Source organism: Pantherophis guttatus, chromosome 3 (genome assembly GCF_059756535.1).
Source record: "Pantherophis guttatus breed Tessera chromosome 3, ASM5975653v1, whole genome shotgun sequence".
NCBI lineage: Eukaryota > Metazoa > Chordata > Lepidosauria > Squamata > Colubridae > Pantherophis > Pantherophis guttatus.
Window position 1 is genome coordinate 69,312,809 of NC_142065.1, and position 19,873 is coordinate 69,332,681.

Here is a 19,873-nt window from a genome sequence, read left to right on the forward strand (position 1 = left end):
TAATTATTTGTAGACCCATTGCGCAAGGGAGGAAATTTACTAGATTTGTGACATATTTGTCAACATTCAAGTAGGGTGGATAACGTATGTTTAATGCTGGTTTCATATATGCTGTGCATACCTTTTTAATATTACTTTTTTTTTGTCTTGTTTGTAATTTTTGTCCTTTTTGTCTTTTTGGTCTTGTCATTTTTTAAAAATACCTTATCTTTGAAATAAATAAAATTTATTCCACAACTGCACAGAATAACAATTCTACCTTGGAAAGAACAAGTATTTTATCTGGCACAAAAGAACTTACATCACATTCCTGAGATTTAATGTCTTTGGCCCATGATAGTATCTTAAGTGCAAGACAGCTGTTTTGTCATGCAAATCTCCTTGCTGAGCAATGTCAGATAACAAATGTGTCCAATTTACTCCTCTTACTCTTATCTACCTGGGTTCCTGGAAGGTGTTAATTGCCCATTTCTTGAAGTTACTCATGGATTGGAAGACCAGGAGTGCATAATATTTTGGCTAAAATAAAGTCGGCTAGGTTCTCACTCAGTATATTGCATGGATTCAAAGTATGAATAAATTCTATAAATTGTGGCTCTCTCAACTATGGGTTTTTTAGTGTAAAGATCGGGAGTCGGGAACAACCAGCACATATGTGTGAAGGGAACCTTTTCCTTTACTTTTAACTATACTTGAGCAAAAGGGCTAGTGAATCAGTTGTCTGTCTGATGCTCCAGAACAAACAGGTTCTTATAGTTATCCTCTACTGAAGTAGCAGAATGATTCTTTTGAAATAATCAATTGAAATTACAGAATAGAACATTCTTCCCTAATGGTTTTTTGGTCTTAGGACATCCTGTGAATCCCCATTAAGTTTTGTTCAGTTATATAGGCAAAATATATAGCTACTTAGCATGATGTGTGAAGTCAATCTCTATCTATGGAATAACAGCCACAAAGTATTCTAATAGTTTCCCAAAAACTATGCTTAAAAAAAAAGTAATGAAACCCTAAACTGATCTCCTCCAACTGACTGTCTTCCAGATGGGCTACGTTTAACAATCCTGGTGCAAACCAAGATGTGGAAATCCAAAGTCAGAAAGAATCTGGAAGCACTTTTTCAGACTAGCACATTTTTATTAAAAGCTAGACATTTTGATGATGAGTTACAGCTCACTTCATCAATTGCATCGGAGGAAGTGAGCAGCAGCTCATGAAAATCTCATTATACTTACATCTGAATAAGCATGTTTGGAACTAGCTGCTAGTGGTTCTAATTTAATCATTCAGCCTCTAATTGTACAATGGAGTATCACAGATATGTTGCAATCCGAAAGACTATACTTAGAAATTACATAACTCTGTGATTTGCATGGGGGAAAAAGTTTAGCTGTGCATGCTTATTGGAAAGAATGCTCTCGGCTATAAAGCCATAGGCAAGTTTCCTTTCCCAGTTTTCAGAATTGGGAATACCATGCAGGCTAGGAATTCTGGAAAATGTTGGTCTAAGCATATTTGTACACAGAATATTGGGGAAGACAACTTTAAGCTTACTTGCAGGAAGGCTGAACAAGTTGTTCAGTAAAGTTGGAGTTGCTACATCTGGATTGCAAGAATTAGAACAACTCTGTCAGCAAAGAAATTGAGGAGACTTTGCCGGATATATTGGTAGAGTTGCTCAAAATTAATGCAAGCTAATGACAATAATACAAAGTAATTATAATCAGGAATTCTGCTCCAGGCACAAAACCAGCTGAGTGATTTTGGACCAGTCCCTTTCTCTCAGCCCTAGGAAGGAAGCAGTGGCAAACCACTTTTGAAAAGCATTGCCATGAAAACTACAGGACCTGCCCAGGCAGTCTGTAAGAATTAGGCACAATTGAGCAGAATATAATATAAATATATAATAATTAGGAAAGAATGTTACTAAAATGTTACATACAGGAGGATTCATTCTATTCACTACTGTTCTGTATTAATTTTCTTGTGATATTCTTTCTCCTATGAATTAGGTATTTATAGTGAATAGGCAATGGATTTCTAAGAGTCTGCATTATAAGAAATATTGTTTTACTTCCTAGAAAAGTAACTTTTTCTCTGAAAAGTCAGAGGGTTTTTCTGGTTGGTTGGTTTTTTTTTGCTATCTACCACATTCAGATACTCTTTGAAGATGTATGTCCCAGGTATTAGTGAGAGGTGCTAAATCAGCTAGACTTTTACCCATATTCCTTTATTTCCCTTGCTGGAGTTTGTCCATGTTTTCTCAGGAGCAGACTGGAACATTTGACAACATCCACCTTCTAAAAAGAAATGTGCAGTTAAATATGCATTTATTAAGAGCTATAAATGTATCTGTCATGTTCATGGGTTCAGTGATATATATTAAAATATATCTTGACGGCATGAGTTTAGTATCTGTGTTCGTTTCTAGATGACAACTCCCAGGATCCCTCAAAACTGACCATGCTGATTGGGACTGCTGGATATTATATTGCTATTATTAAACATTATCTGCAACTTTTCTGCTTTAGGTATTCTGGTGTCATTCATCAATTTACCTGTTCTGAGTTACGATGCTAATAATGTTGGCAGGGCAAGTGGGACCAACACTAGGCTGGATTTTCTATGTGAAATAAAGGGTTCTTTCTCAAGCAGTAGTGGGTGAATGGTGCTTTTTTTAATGAATTGATTGAAGATTTTGATCAAACTCTCTATTCGAGTCACAGCATTATACAGCAGGTACCCTTTTTTCTGACCAAAGCTCTCCTTAGCAACCCAAGAGGTTGCTAACAAAGAAAATCCCAACCTTCCTTCCATTTTACACTGCCAAGGATGGTCTCAATGATTGCTGGTATGGACAAACTTGCCTTTCTACGTCTCTAATAAAGAGACAGTGGCATCCTTGGTGCTCTCTGAACTAAGTACACTGATGATGTAATCTAGTTTGGTAATGAAATGTCTGCAAGGAAACCACCAAGCTCAGAGAGCACCAAGGACCCCAGGGTTTAATCCTGACCTACAAATATTCTCTTCTATCAATGCAAGAGACACTTGGCCTTTCCCCACCTCTGCCTCAGGTTACACTGAGACAATAGCATTTCATTGAGTCAGCATTCACCAAATTACCTCATCCCATCTTAAATGTGCTTAAAAACGATCCTTTCTACCTGGTGTCTGGTGTCTCAGGTAGCTCCTTTATTCTTTGCTTCTACTACATTCATTGATTGGACGCAAACTACTGTGAACTTATGAGTAAACTCATTCTTTTAGCATTTTTTTTCTCTTGGGAAAAACTAGAGCAGCCATTAGTGAGCAATAGGTTTTTTCCTAGTCTTGCAGTACCTTAAGGATTATCATTTTATTAAAGCACTTACTTTCAAGCACATTATTGGAAGGAATTAATGAATCTGGTTGATTAAACAGAATATGTTTTAAATCATTTTCACGAGTTAATCAGGTAATAATGCAATAATATCTGTTTTACAACTTAATGGGTGTGACCTACCAGCTGCTTTGGAAGTAGTCACTAACCATAGGTAATTATCACTGTCTGCAACTTATACATTTCATTTCCCCCTGGCTTCTCATTTGTTTACTTATTGACTCATTAGTTCTACTTTATCTCTCATTTCACTGTTTTTAAGCTGTGTACAGTATACCCCCCCCCCCACACACACACTTAACCATTTTAACCACCGGGTACTGAATAGACACCACATACTGAGCCATAAACTGACCACAGGGGCTGATCTCGCACAACGCGTTGGCCGACATGCGGTGCGGCTGTGTGACCCTCACCATGGTTGCATGGATTTGTTTGACGAAAGCGGACGGTAACCCGCACAAGTTTATAGTGCAAGACAATCCATTTCCCCAAGTGGTGAAAAGTGTGAACAAAAATCCTCGAGGGCTTTGCTGCGCAGGCCAACACCGCTGCCGCCCTGGAATTCACTTCCATCAAACGCCCGAATGAAATCCTAACTCTCGTCCTGGGCGGAGCAAGCGGGGTGGGGGTGGGGGTGGAGGGGACATTTTAAGAAAAGTTCCTCAAAGAAAGGTGTTAAATGTTCGGTTCAACAGGTGAGGGGGGGGGGCTTTTAAGAACTGGTTCCCTGCAAACCCCGCCGGCTGTATGAAAAGGAAAGTTTCCGAAAGCCGTGAGGGGGAGAAGAAAGCGCGCGGAGGCTGCCCCGGCCTCGCCATTCCGAATCCAGTCATTGTTGTGCAGAAGAGCCGACGCGCAGCTTGGTGGCACCAGACACCTCCCTTTTCCCCCTGGCTGACTCCGATCCCAGCCCTGCCTCTTTCAGCTCCGGAGTTTGCAGCTCTCCGCAGCCCATCGCTGTTTTCAATCGGCAGCCGAAGCGGAGCTCCCAGTCTCCCCGCACGCAGCGCGAGCGAGCAAGCGAGAGCGCGCGCAGCGTCCGTCTGCCCGTCTGACGGCGAGGGAGCTTCCCGGCCGCTCGCTTCGAAGTAGCCGAGCGGTTCCCTTGGAAGCAGGCGCCCCCAGGGCTCGTGATTGGCGGCCTCCGCATGGAGCTTTCGGCCGCCTCTCCCCGGAGCCCCGAGGCGTAGCAGCCGCCTGCTCCTCCCTCTCTGCCTCCCGCCCGCCCTCAGCCCAGCACCGAAGTTTGGGAAGCGTCGGGGAAAGTTTGTGCGCCGCGCTTCGGGGCAGGAAAGCAAGCCGCCGCTGTCGCCAGCATCATGGCGAGCAGGCCAGCCGGGTCGGAGGAGGCCGCCCGACCAGCTCCCTGCTCCTCCGGCGGCTCGGTTCTTCCCCGGAGAAGGGACGGCGGCGTACAGCGGTCCCTGTGGATCGTCTGCATGGCACTTTTCTGGAGGCTCGGTGCCGCCGACTCGGAGTTTTCCATTCTGGATGAAGCGCAAGTTTTGGCCACTCAGATGAGAAAACTAGCCGCGGAGGAGTTGGGCGTCGTTACTATGCAGGTAGGTCATATTTCCTATTTGCCCTGACTCTTCTCGTTTTCTTTTCCTTCTTCCCGATTTTCTTTTCCTCTCCTCTCCTTCTCCCCCCACTTTCCTGTTTTCCTCCCCTCTCTCCCCACTTTTTCCTCCATCTACTTTAGAAGCTCTTCCTTTCCCCCGTCCCTCGTTTAGTATTTGATGCTTCTCCGGAACCTCCGTCTTAAGAAGAGAACCTTCTCTTCTTAAAATGCCTTGATGGAAGAAGAAGAGCAGCTTCGGCTCCTCAATTTATAAGGAGCCAGAGGGAATCCCTTGGCCGGAGGTTCTCCCCATCCTTCGTTGAGACGGGGGTGGAGCGGGGGGCACGGGGACAGAGGAAAGTTTCTCCATGACCAGAACGTGCGTTTTCTCACGACCGCTTACTGACTTCTGATCCGGGCAGCCTCCCGTACCCTTTCATAGGAGAGCATCGATGAATGCTGAAACTCGATCTCCTGGATTTAGCCTGCTGCCTCCTGGGCAGAGAGATACTTTCGAGGGTGGGAGGCAAGGGAGAGAAGCTTGCAACTGGGCATTCTGCATACTTTTAGTCGGCCTTCAAAGATTCGGTAAAAAAAAAAAATGCTCCCTTCCTTGAAGAGATCAGACGGAAATCCGAATTTTTTGCACGTACCTGGTTTCGGCTGATTGGAAAACACCAAGTTGTCGTAAATAACTGAAGGTTTAACTAAGTGTGAAACCAAAAATCGGAACGAGGTTTTATTGTTTAGTGCTGCTTTCTCCTGAAAACGGTTCTGTTAACCAAGTTTTCTTCAGAAAGAAAGTTAATGAAAAACATTAAAACTCTGCCTCCGTACTCGGATATTTTAGGGACCTGTTTATTGGGACTAAATCATGGCTATGTTTGCAATTTCTCTTTTGCGTTGCAAGTGCTTAATTATTTTAAGTATGGCTTAAATTGGGCACTTTATGATAGCTGATAAAGAGGTGGGAAAGGAAGGCCTTGTTTTGGAAAAATATTCTCACAGTGCACACCACCCATACTTTTAGAGCCAGCAACAGATTTGATAGGCAAAAAAAAAAAGAGAGAGATAGCAAACAGGGGTAGATACAAATCGTCAGGATTATAAATGGAAATATGCTTCAGATAGGCATAATTTACTTTTCTAATTTAAGGATCTAAGTTAACAAGTTCATTTCTTTCCTGCAAGAACTCATTTCCTGACCCTGGATAATTTGCTCCAGTTCAGAGGGAGCCAGATGATTAGTAATTATGGTCTATCCCTGCCTTTGTGGTTGCATATTAATGACAGTTTGAGTATTGTCCTTGCTGCAAAGGAGGCTAATAGCTGTGTTACTGCCACCAAGGGCCAGCTCCCTGGACAAAAGGTGAAATTGGATCCCCAACACCCTGCAAATGCAAGTAGTCAGTGGCAAAGGCAGTTTTTAAAGCTTCCGAGATTGAAAAGGAGACACTTCTATGGAAGCAGCAGGGGTCTGTGCCCAAATGGCTCTTTATCTTCTTCAAACCCGCTCCCTTCCATTATCTTTTGAAATATTTTTGTTTCGCTTCCCTCCTGGGGCTCAGCCTTTGTCAGTTCTTCTCTTCCTGGCCTTTATAGTAAGAAGCCATGCATTAAAATGACTTCGCTTAACAAGGTAGATAGTAGTAAATTATTGATATACTGAACTATGGAGAATTCACAAGTCACTTCTTGCAAAAGTCGGAAGATGTGTTTCTTCCTCTGAGAAGCCTATGTATACTCTGTGGCCTCTTGCAAATCTGTTAAGGATTATTGCAGGTTCTTGTTTTTGTGTGTGTGTAAATGTATAGTGAAACTGGATTCCTTCATTTGAAGAACTTTGCATATCTTTGGGTATGTATGAGACCTCTTTTAATCCAATCAAGGTGTATTAACCACATACATGTTGATTATATGAGTGCTTTCAAATGTGTTATTTAAGCATATTTAGCTAATAAAATGCCTGTCTTTAAGAATGGCAGATTTTAAAAGTTTATTGTTTCAGTAAAAATATCCATTGCAAATTCTAACTATAGCCTACTATTCGTAAGGGAAAAGTTTAAAGCCAGATGCCCTCAATAGATTAAAGCACTTATATTAATACTTATATTTTGTTCTTTTTAGAGAAACCTGTTTGTGTTATAAAAGCTTCTGTTTGAAATGAAGGCTGTGATTTCTGAAGTAGAAACTGTTATTTTAGAAGGCTGTGATTTTATTGACTTCTGGTAATAAGTAGGCAAATATTCTTGTTATACTGAAAATTTCCGGTCGTAACAATGGGATACGATAGGATTGCCCTATAGTTCTAAGTGTGGTCAGGTGTTCTATAATTGGAATAGATATACAAGAATAAACATTTATTTAATTACAAGTCTGCTCCGAGTCGCTGGAGCAGCATAGAAGAAAACCTAAAATGATGGCTAAGATAATTAAAAGAAATTATAAGGATGAGGTTTGGAATACATTGGATTGTGATACAGGTGAAATAAAATAAGATTAGATGGTAGGTAGTACTGAAGGAAAAAAATGTAGATATTTTGGATCTGACCCTGAATATTTTACTAGGGATACAGTGATTGGGGAAGTTAAGATAGATAAAGGTCTGGAGGTAATTGTGTAAATTTAAAAAAAGGAAAGTACTGTATGTGACACAAGCAGAAGATGAAAATAGAAAAAGTAGCCACTCCCAAGTTCATGAGACCAATGAGGAGAGGATCTATAGCTGAATTATTATGAAAGGCATCATGGTGTTTATTCCAACTCTGAGAACGGTAAACCAGGTTTTCATCTATTGTGAAATTTTGGCTCGAGATAAGCTGAAATATCAGGATCAGGGGAAGTGTACTGAGAGGTTGACTTGATGATGATGATGATGATGATAATAATAATTTATTATTTGCATGTATGGGAAATAATGATAAAATTTGCATGTATGGGAATTATATAAGATTGCCTATGAGGAATATGAGATGGAGAAAATGTTTTTCATTCCCTCATAAATGGATGAAGAACAATGGCCACATCTCTTTTGGAAAGGTGAGAAGAAAAATCAAGGGAGCATTTTGTGCCAGAAACCTCCATGATATAAACATGTCTATACGAGCAAAATGCTGCAAGATGCAGAACGCTTTTTAGAAATTAGGTGAACTGTCTGCCTAAATTATAGCTGTCAATAGTGGTTTTACCCCTTTGTGTATAATGCAGTATTCCAATTCTAATCCCAGATATTATGAAAAGTGTAGAGGAGTTTTTTTTTTGGTGAGAATAACACCTTTTTTTCAGATGATAAGGATTCATATACATATAGTGGAAAATATTTGCATTTATTGCATAGGAAGTTAAGGTCGAGACAGGAATATATTATCCTAAATAGTAAGCCGCAATTAAGATTTGTTTATGTTTTCATGGCAATATAATTAATGCTTTGATCAAGTTTATTGGTATAACTGCACAGCTACTTTTAGATTTTGCATGCCTCATGCTTTATTTTTGATTTAGATTGGAAAATATAGCCTTTATGCTTGGTATAATAGAATGTAAAATGTATTCCATATTTTGATACAAGTTTAAAACTTAATTGTTAATTGAGGTTTACAAACAAGACATCTTAAGAAGATTCTTAATTAGGTACAAAACAATGCTTGTAATTTATACACACACATGAACATAGATATTACTTTGTCATATAATGTAAAATGCCAACATTTTACTTCATTCTTCCTGTTGAAAAAGTTTCTACAACAACATTCAATGCATGGCTTAACATTGACAATAGATACCATGTTCATAGATTTGTGCCAAATAATGTGGCAAAACGTAGCTGGTCATTATATGTAAAAAAAATGTCTGAAACTTTCAGCTTGGATGGTTGCTTATAGCCCCCTCCTCCCCCAACCTCCCCCCACTTTAAAAGTAGCAATTCTTGTTGCTGAACTACAGTATATAATTTGCACTTTGGAAAAGTTTGGTTCATCTGGACATATACTTAGAGGACACATGGGAGCATTTTGCAGTAATGATAAGAATATTTGTTTCTTGAAACTCAGTGACATATGAATTATGCGTATTTACCTGGAATGAATCCCATTGAGTTAAGAAAGGCTGACCTCAAAGTAAACATGCATAAGGCCAGGTGGATTTAACTAATATGCTGGCGTTAACACTTGCCTACATCACATTTAACTCTAGATTTTTCTGCTGAATGTGTGAATGGTTTAAACTTGAAAGGCATTATTTGAATTGGTACTGGGTTGATAACCAAAGTGATTGACTTCTCATTCATATGTACATTAAATGCTGTCTGTTCAGAATGATAATCACACATGTGACATCATAGGAAACCTTAGCCATAGGTGTGCTGGGGGTGAGGTTGATTCCTTTTTCTAAATAATGAAAAATAGCTTTCAAGAAATCTAGATGGGTCATTCTTTTCATACTATGATGTGTTCTGCTTAGAATGTGACCTGAATTTTTAACACCTTTGTTCTGTTTTTCTCTCTCAGACCAGAGATCATCTGTAACCTTTTTTTATTTGTTTACATTTTTAAAGATCTGGAAGCTGTTTTATTTGTATTTGTATTTAAGTTGATCCAACTAGTTCACATGCCAATCTTGGAATTATCTATAAAATAGAAGTACAGAATTTGCTGACAAGATGGATCAGCAGCATACACAAAGGTCACGCTTCATGTCAATATTGTAAGAATTGATCATTTCATGTTGATTTAATCCTAGCTATTTGTTTTGGATGAAAGCCATCTTTTAAAATCATTGTTAAAATATATGCAGTCTGGAAAATAATTGCATCGACACTTCGGCTAGAACAATTCACTACTTTGGATTTATATTGTACATCTTTTGTTTCATGGCAAGGACTGCAGTGGCCAGGAAATATCTGTTGCATAGGCAGGAAAATGAGGCCAGTGAATATTCTGCTACTTCTATTATAAACCTTGTGTCAGGAATTTCCTGATTTGAGTGTCGTCTTGAGAAATGGGGTGGGATTACTGCAATTCTGAGCTGTTCCCCTGTCTCTTCGGTACAAATTGTCATTGGGATTAAATCATGTGGTATGAAATAAGGTGGCATTCAGTTCTGCTAATCTGCTTGTCTAGTGAGATGAATCCTGACTAGTCACATGATAAAATACTGGTCAGGGGTGATATTGATTGAAGCAATATAATATAAATCCAATAAATAAATATATAAATAAAATGGATCTTTATGAGGATCACTAATTGATTAAAACCATCTCGACTTGCAGCAAGCTAGGCAGCAATATTTATATTTATATTTAAATGAATATTTATATTAATTTATAAATATTATAAATGAAATAAAGAAATAAGATGAAATGAATATATCACACAATGAATGGATATCAAGTATTTGTGTTAGTCCTAGGCTTTTTAACTTTAATGGCCAACTATGGAGACAGGAGATGGTTCTTTGGGTTTCTGTTTAGCTGTATTATCTTGACAGGCATAGGGTCAGTAATCATGAGAAGCAATGCAAGAATATATAGGTTTTTGGTTTGACCCTATAGATTTTTTTCTCCCTATATTAACCAAATAAAGTATACATCTCATAGAACTGCTGCAAAAATGTTTAATGGGTTCCACTGTGTGTATTTAGCTATACCTTCTTTTCCTATTATACTTGCATGCCTTTCCAGCCCTTAATAAGTTTTTAGTGTTGCCTAGCTCGCATTAGAAAGGGAAAGTTTGAAGTAGTAGTACAGTATTCCATAGTAACAGTATGGTATTAACTGCCTCAGATTTCTGTTTAATGAAGGAGAAATAGATTTGACATATACAAGGGTCAGCAGTTCATTTCCAAGTTGGGAGTACCTAATAACAGGATGAAGTATTTTGCTGGCTGGAGATTTAGAGTAGTAAGAATTGTTAGGTTGCCAAAAATTGTCAACACTTTTTGACATAGTACTGCTTTTAACATTAGTATATACTGTATATTTGGCTTGAAGGGGTTCTGTTATACATTCTACATTCATTGTATTTCTAGCCAAAGCCTTATGCATTACTATTTACATTATTATGTTAACATTAATAAAGCTGAAAGAAATATAAGAAGGGGACATTTCTGTTTCTTGTTCATTTCTTTTGTGTGTTTAGCAGTACTTGGACTATCTGTTGGCGTAAGTGAAATTATTCTTGTTTATCCCAAACAGTCAAGCTTTATAAGAGAGGCAAAAGTGAACAAATGAATATTGCTGTAATCCCACAATAGCTGATAAAGTATATAACTACAATTAAAAATTACTCAAGTTAGGTACTGTATGGTTTTAGATGGAAGGCTGAATCAACCTTGAGCCTGGTGAAATTCGAACAGCCAAATTGCAGGCTGCCGGAAGTCAGCAGAAGTAGCCTACAGTACCCCATTCTAACCACTGTGCCACTACGGCTCTATTTCTTTGTATTTAACTCTGATTATATTACTGATATATCAGTATGAGAGCTAGTTTGGTGTAATGGTTAAGACAGGCAAGAAACAGGAGTCCGTGAGTTCTAGTCCCGTCTTAGGCACAAAGGCAGCTGGGTGATCTTTTAATTTTTTATTTAATTTTATTTTTATCCCACCTTTTTTACTTTATAAGTAACCTAAAGTGGCAAACATACATAATACTCCTTATTTTATTATTTTATATTTTATATTATTATTTTACTTTATTTTATATCCCAGCTTGGTTATTTTAATAACTCAAGATGGCGAACATATCCAAGATACTTTCCTCCTCCTATTTTCTCCACAACAACAACCTGTGAGGCAGGTTAGGCTTACCTTGAGCCAGTCGTAATTACAAAGTACATGGTGCAATTAGGTAATGTAGAAGTTATTCTGACGTCATCATGCATTGAAAGACAGGGCTGTGAATCATGAATTATTTGTCAATATATGAACATTTATTATATTAACACTTTGGATTGAACAAATCCTGGTTTAACTTTTTATCAACTAAATTAAACTTTGGAGTATATGTGGCTTATGTTAGTTTTCGAATATTTAACATCAGGTGAAATGGGCCAGTTTAATAAGTCACAGCCTTTTTGTAGTTTTGCCGTACAATTCCACCCCCCCCTTTTTTTTAAAAAAAACCAGTTGGATATTTAAAGAAACCAAAAGCAACCCAAAGTGTTACAGCTGATAAATCTGTATGGAACCATTTTTCTTACAAAAACAATCTGCAGTGTAGTAATTAGAACTGAAGGAGCGAAGTAAAAAAAAATCATCTGGTTTGCATGATTGTGTGTTGGTTCGGTTCCAACCATAACAGCCTTTTTAAAATGCTCCAAGAATGCCCCAAGTCTACAGCAGTTTTTCATCCTATTCCTCTTACACTTTTTTTTTTTTTTTTTGATAGCCAAACATTTTGGAAAGATGTAACAAGGTCCTGATGAAAAAGCAGTTAATATTGTTATGCTTAGGAGAACAAATCTGAATTTTTAATTAGCCTTTAGTTGTTTCATTGGAGCGTCAAGGCATCATTAGTGATGTAAGTCTTGTTGCATTAGCAGAGAGTGACATTTCGCTTCAAACACAGAGAATGCAGCTGTCCTGCGCTGATAAAAGTTGCCAAACGCGGTGCAGCAAGGTGGATTCGTTGATAATTAGCTGTCCCATTTCACTGCTATGTTGAAGGACCCTGCCGATCATGTACCAAAAAAAGAGAGAACGAGAGAAAACAAGAGTTATTAATTGGAAGTAAATCCAAAAGCTTCACTCCAGCTATTGCAGGCCTGATAAGATATTTTGTTAAGAAAGCATATATATAATAAGTAGTGTAAATGTTAGGTGCGGCTTCTTAAGAAGATGTGGATGTATTAATTTAGCCAGCTGGAAAGAATATAGGCTGTGATGATCCCTTCTTGAATATCAAAAGAATAGCTTTGGCCCAAGAAGTCTCAACAAATTGGGATAGCAGATACCTATAGTCTAATATGTCTGAATGAAAGATGTATTTCATATGGATTACACATACTGTTGGGTCTATTGTGTGAGGAAGAAAAGGATCCCAGGGTGGTGTGGTGATTAGGGACTACAAACAAGGGCATCTTGGTTTAAAAGCAGTTTTACTGGATGACATCACAGGTAGATCTCATTGAATGAGAGTTATCAGAGTTATGATGGGGAATTTATCACTGTTCCTCTTAGTTGCGGTTGTCTTAACAACTCCATAGTTACAGGATCGGAGTTTAAAGAGCACTTGGCAACTAGATAACAATTATGATGGTTGTGATCCCACAGTTGTGCGATCACCATTTGTGGCTTACCTTGCTGAATTCCAACAAAGTCAATGGGGCAGTTGGCAGGAGGTGGCAAATGGGATTGTATGACATCGCACTTAGCAATGTGGGATTTGCTTGGCTATGGCAACTTAAACTGCTCTTTTAAGTTGACAGGATAGTGTGACATTGCGATTTACAACTTCATCACTTATGGATGGAGTTGCCAGTTTCAACTACCATTGTTAAGCAAGGACTACTTGACTACTTGTACAATGATTGCTAAATGTAGCCTCTGCAGCCTAACCCCTCCCCAGCCACAAACCTAGTCCTTGAGGTCATGCCTTAGCAATTTAGCAACACGGTGTTTTAATTTTAGTGGCTCAGTTTGTTTTGCTTTTTTTCCTCCCCCATCAGAATTATGGTACTGGAAGTGGAAAGGATCTGTAGGTTGGAGATGAAAGGTAAGCAGGTACGGGACCCGATCAATATTGGATGAGAGATTATCATAAAATACCAGGGCTGTTGACAAGATCTAATGCCCTTCAGTTTTTAGTTACAGTGTAGTTTCTTATACATTTGAAATGATTCTTAAGATACAGCGAGGAATTGATTATTCTGGCTTCTTTTTACTTTTAGTTTAAAAATGTAGGTTAGGATCAATAAAATTATTAGGGACAAACATTAACTTAAAGTTTTGTCTGGCAATATAGCATTGCATTTGATCTCTTTTGAGTCAACATCTTAACTGTCAGTAATAGGCAGGCAGTAGACCAAATGTTGTTTTTTTATGATCCTTTAAAAATAAAAAATAAAAAGTAATATTAATTGCAGGCAGGGTGGATTTGATTTAAATCAAGTTGATTTAAATCACAATTTAAATCATGATTTAAATCACTAGTAAAAAGGCTTGATTTAAACCAACTCGATTTAAATCATAATTTTTAAAGAGCAACTGTCATCTCTGCTACTCCTTTGACCCACTGTTGACTCACCGATAGTCCCAGTGTTGCAGAATATACAGCCTCATGCTACATAACTAAGCTCCATTTCATGCTGAATAAATTAAATTATTTATGTATCTTAAATAGAAAACTATCTTACGATAGATTTTTACCCCAAAAGTTTTTTATTAAAATAAATTCGATAAAAATAAAAAAAAACCGATTTAAATAAAAAAAATCCGATTTAAATAAAAAAAATCTGATTTTTTTGATTTTTTAAAAAAAATCATTGATTTTTATCCACCCTGATTGCAGGACTCTTCTATATTTTGACCGGAAGTATTTTTTTTTGTCACAAAGATCTTGTATTGATTTAGGGTCAAATTAAAATAGAATTGCTTGCCAACTAGGGGCAAAAAATCCCTGTATTTTAAGTCTACAGAATTATGCTGTAGACTGCTTATGAGCATGTCAAGATATCAGTACTATTTGAAATTTCATTCTAATACATGTTTGCAGTAAAACACTTCCACGCTTATGTGTAGAAGTGTTTCTCCTTGAAAAATAACACATTTTCTGTGTTTCTTCTTGAAAAATAACAATTTTTGAAATATAGTTGAGAGGAAAATAGCTTGCTCTAAATCTAGATATTGCAATATTCAAGTATTTTAAAGGATTCTTCACCAATCCTCAATATAGTGGGCTGCCAGATGTAACATTAAATGATCTTCATACTAACCATTAACCATTAGCAAAATTAAAATTGTCACTACACTTCCAAGACTGGTCAGAAAACAGAGGATGTGCATCAATAACAAGAGGGATTGTATGCAGAAAACTGTCTTCCTATAACTTTTTTTGGTTTGAAATGTTCCTCTGTTTATCCACGTAGCTTCTTCAGATTCGTCCTTGGATAAGCAGTGAAATGTTTCAAACCAAAAAGAAGTCAAGTTGCCATGCCTCAACCTCCAGATAACTTTACCAGAATTACTGAAAGTCTTTATAACATAATTTGTAACTTTTACTTGCATAAGCAAATCTTTTCTACGCTATCAGAAAAACTTATATATTTATTATGGGAAATATGTGAATGTCTAGGTACTACACATTCTCAACTCTCTTAAAAATCAAAACTAAGTGCATTTTTGTTCTGCTTTTTATTTCTAGCCTGGTTTATATTATAATCCACTTTCTTGGTTCAGGGAGGAAATGGGTTTAACAGAAACAGCAAAGAGAAGTATATGGATCTGATATCTGTATTTGATGAAGTACTGCTTATGAAACTAGTCTGAACTAACCCTAAAATAGAGGTAGTCCTCAGCTTATGACCACAATTTGAGCCCAAAATTTCTGTTGCTAAGTGAGATAGATGTTAAGTTTTGCCCATTTTGCAATATTTTTGCCACTATTGTTAAGTGAGCCACTGCCAATGTTAAGCTAGTAACACATTTGTTAAGTGAATCCAACTTCCCTATTGATTTTATTTGTCAGAAGGTTGCAAAAGGTGATCACATGACACTGGGACACTGCGACCGTCATAAATATGAACCAGTTGCCAAGCATGTACTATGGGGCTGCTGTAATGGTTGTAAGTGTGAAAAATGGCCATAAATCACTTTTTTCAGTGCCATTGTATCTTTGAATGGTCACTAAATGAGCTGTTATAAGTCAAGGACTACTTGAATGGAAGCTTGATTATATTTCCTAACATTGTGAGTATCTATTGGGAAAAAGTAGCTTGTGTCTGAGATCTCTCAAATGCTTGAAGATATCTATCCAAACTTGCTTGCTTGCCTGCTTCAATTAATAATTGGTATCTGACCTTTATTATTTTTGCAAATAACTCAAGGTGGCAAACACACTTAATATTTCTTATCCTATTTGCCTCACAACATCAACCCTGTGAGGTAGATTGGATGGAGAGGGAGTGACTGGCTTAAAGTCATCCAGCTGTCTTTCATGGCTAAGGCAGGATTTGAACTCAGGATCTCGCAATTTCAAGCCTGGTGTCTTAACCACTAGACCAGGGGTGTCAAACTCAATTTCACTGAGGGCTGCAACAGAGTTGTGTTCGACCTTGTGTCAGGAATTGTGTCAAGGGAGGCATGGCCATATTGGGTGTGGCGAGCTCGATGTCACTCGTGTCGGGGGCATCTATGGTGACCAAGTGCTAAGGCAGGACTTCCCTAAAACCCTCCCTCACATTATAATCTCCCTCCCTCCTTCCTTTTCTTTTTCCTTCCCTCTTCATTCCCCTTTCTTCTTCCTTCCCCTCTTTCTTTATTTTTCCTTCCTTGCTCTCTTCCCATCTTTCCTTCTTTTTCTTTGTCTTTCCTCTTTCCCTTTCTCCTTTCCTGTCCCTTCTTGCATGCTGAAATGCAAAAGGGGAAACATTTTTCTTTTTGTTTTGTTTTCAGTTTGTTTTGATAGCCCTCTGCCAGTGAAAACGGGGCTTGGGGGCACCATGTACATGTCCCCCACACCTCATTTTCAGTTGCGACGGCCTCCAGCAGCCTTCTGATCCCATTTTTGGCTGAGCGCAGCCTCCCCGAGCTCCGTTTTTGCTGGCAGAGGCACCCCGGGCTGGTCCTTCGCTGTTTCCAGGCCATCCCCATGGGCCAGATCTAAGCACCCTGCAGATCTAAGCACCCGCAGGCCTTTAGTTTGACACCCCTAAAGGTAAAGGTTCTCCTCGCACATATCTGCTAGTTGTTCCTGACTCTAGCGGGTGGTGCTCATCTCCGTTTCAAAGCTGAAGAACCAGCGCTGTCCGAAGACATCTCTGTGGTCATGTGGCCAGCATGACTAAATGCCAAAGGAGCATGGAATGCTGTTACCTTCCCACCAAAGGTGGTCCCTATTTTTCTACTTGCATTTTTTATGTGCTTTCGAACTGCTAGGTTGGCAGAAGCTGGGAGAAGTAACAGGAGCTCACCCCGTTACGTGGCACTAGGGATTTGAACTGCTGAACTGCCGACCTTTTGATCGGCACTGAGCCACTGACACCCCTACATTAGACCAAACTGGCTCTCATTATTCTTTATATTTTTACTGTAGCAAACTTCATTTTGCTAAACGTTTCAAAGCATAAATGGCTTTGTGACAGATTTGTAGCTATGTTTTCTAAAGATTTCATTTCAGTTGCGTTCAGTTATGAAATAACTTTTCATGATTCCTATGAACGCCACTTTGCCCCTTGTGTTATGAATTTCTGTATTGTAATGCTATGTTTTGGTTTGGGACTAGATAGAACTTGAGTGAATGTTAATATGATGTTCACATTGAAATAGTACTATTATTTCAATATTGTCAATACAGGGCTGAAAATTTATGAACAATGTGTATATGTGCAGCAACGTACATATGACAGTCTTAAATGCTGCCCACAAAATTAACTTCAAAAATAATAGACATTTTGGAAAATCCCAGGCCGTTTTTGAGATTTTAGGGTAAGTTTGCAGACATTTTGCAAGACTTGAGAATTTCATGAAACTTTTTTTAAAAATACATTAGTGCTGTCTCGATTGTGCAGTGGTATCTACTACCTGAAAAAGTTTCCAATTCCGATTTTAAATATGAACACTAAGAAGAATTGCAATGCAGTTGATATAAAATGATTTTTAAATTCTTTCCAATTATATTTACTAAGTCAAAAGTTAACTGCAATCAGTCAGGATTCAAAAAAAAAATTGTCAGTGATTTGCTACTTTCTCTTGATTATAGAAGTCAGCCAAATTTTTATTTTCATTTCTAATATCTTTTTCATCATCGTACAAGGTCAGGCATCCAAGAAGTGCTTTTACATCTTCTAAGAAATGCAATAATATAATGAACTCGGATTGATTAAAATTGATAAGATTACAGCTGTTCTTAAGTTTTTGTACTTTTTTTGTACTTGTCTTGATGTAATTTGTTTGCAAATGAGTTGAAAGTATATACTAGTATAGGAAATACTTTGTATACATTGCAGGCTGTGGCTTTATACAACTTATGTCCAAATCAGGCTATTCTGTCCACTGGTAAAATACAAGTAACTCCACCTACCAGTTTGGCTGCTATTTAGTGCAAATTAGTAGATCTTAGTTTACTCTTTCTTATGAATTCAACTCCTGCTCAACACTATCTCTTATTAATTCCAAATACCAACATTCTAATTAATGTCTTGATTATATTAATATAACAAAGCAGGAGCATTAAGTAGCTAAAATCCTATATATGTCTAATAATAATAAACACAGTTGAAGTATTTGGGCTGAAACAGCTCCATTTTCTCATAGGAACTCTTCATAAGTTTTGTATTCCTTGCTCCTTTGTGTTGAAGCCAAAATCTTGATCTTGTGGGTGATCCGGTGTTTGTTGCTTATAATCTCTTTATAAAATGTGTGAGCATGAAGGGGATGTTTTAAATAGATATACTGCCTGGATGAAAGAATGCTTTGTGCAGGAAAGCATTGTCCAGTTGTGGATCTCGTCACAGTTCCTGTGGAGCTTCCCAAGTCCTTCTGACTCAGAGAGGGAGGGAAAAAACCTCTCAATTTGAAGCATGACTGGAGAATAATTAAAGGGGGAGGGAGAGGAGGAGGGGGAGAAATAAAGAAAGATGTGGCTGGGGGAAGGGATTTGTAGTTGGCAACATAGAGAGCCTTGGTGCTGACATTTGTCATGTCGACATTTCCTCCTTTTCATTCTGTAAATAAAACTCCGGGATTTGCAAAGGAGACCCTTCTGATCTTTAAGTGCAAGTGAACATTTATTTTTTTTCATATCAGGTCCGGACAGTTAAATATACTGTCTATTTAAGTTAGCTAAAGTCTTGTCTTTGACCCAATATTCCATAGATTGGCCTTCTTAAAAAGCAGCTTTCCTTTTTAAGAAATTGCCAAGCTCTTCAAGATGTGTTATCAGTTATAACTAAAGGAAAATAAAGAGGTAGAATACTTAAGGCTTTTAAAAACCTACTTAGGACAATATACACTAAGTGCCCCATACTAATTAAATATGTTTTAGCTCTCTGTGTTGTAATCCGATGCTTGTTACTGATATTTAATTTACACAGTTGAGGGGAGAATGCTTTTCTTCAGAGTGTATGTTTGTGTGGCTATATATACTGTTTCTTTTAACTTCTTTGTGAACCTCTTAATAGTTTCCTTGACCAGACTTTGCTTTATATAAACTTATGTTTAAACATTACATTGTTCTTTGTAATATGTGGATGCTGTACTATGATTGCTTAATTTTCTATTTCTGAATGAGAAGGTTGAAACCAACGCTATCTCCTCACTCAGAATTCCACTTAAGCCTTATCTGGTTTCTATAGAGTTGCCAGTGGATTTTTATTGAACCAAGTCTTCTCCCATCTATTTTCTTTTGTCTTTGGCATTACCTGTCAGCCAAGGTGGTGTGTTTTCCTCACTAATTGATTGATTTTGTTTGTGTGTGAGTATTGGGTATGAAGCAGGAAGGTAAAAATCCTGTAGAAGTTTTGCTTTATAAGCGTGCAGAACATGTGCCTAACATTTTGAAGCAAAACACAAAAGTGATAGTGGAGCTTCATATGAAATAGTCAACTTCATACTGATGCTAAACATCTTTGGTAGAAATAACTGTAGGCGTAACTGCATGGCAGCCAATTCAAAGCATGGCAGAGAATGGAGACTGGGATGAGATAGCAGAACAGTGGAAAGGAAAGCTGGATTTTTTAAGGTATGAACTGGATGGAACTGTAGGTGGAAGTTGCAGA

At 38.0% G+C, this 19,873-nt stretch overlaps 1 protein-coding gene across 2 annotated transcripts in view; it reads left to right on the top strand.

Annotated features, from left to right (window-relative positions):
* Positions 1-4,000: 4,000 nt before the first annotated feature.
* CACHD1 (cache domain containing 1) overlaps positions 4,001-19,873 on the top strand; it is a 129,810-nt gene continuing 113,937 nt past the window's right edge. Inside the window, exon 1 of one of the 2 annotated variants that reach the window (XM_060689950.2) lies at positions 4,001-4,947. In XM_060689950.2, the coding sequence (XP_060545933.1) occupies positions 4,705-4,947 (243 nt within the window). In that variant the 5' untranslated portion in view covers positions 4,001-4,704. The remainder of the gene's footprint in view (positions 4,948-19,873) is intronic. The other variant, XM_060689951.2, reaches the window with a different exon arrangement.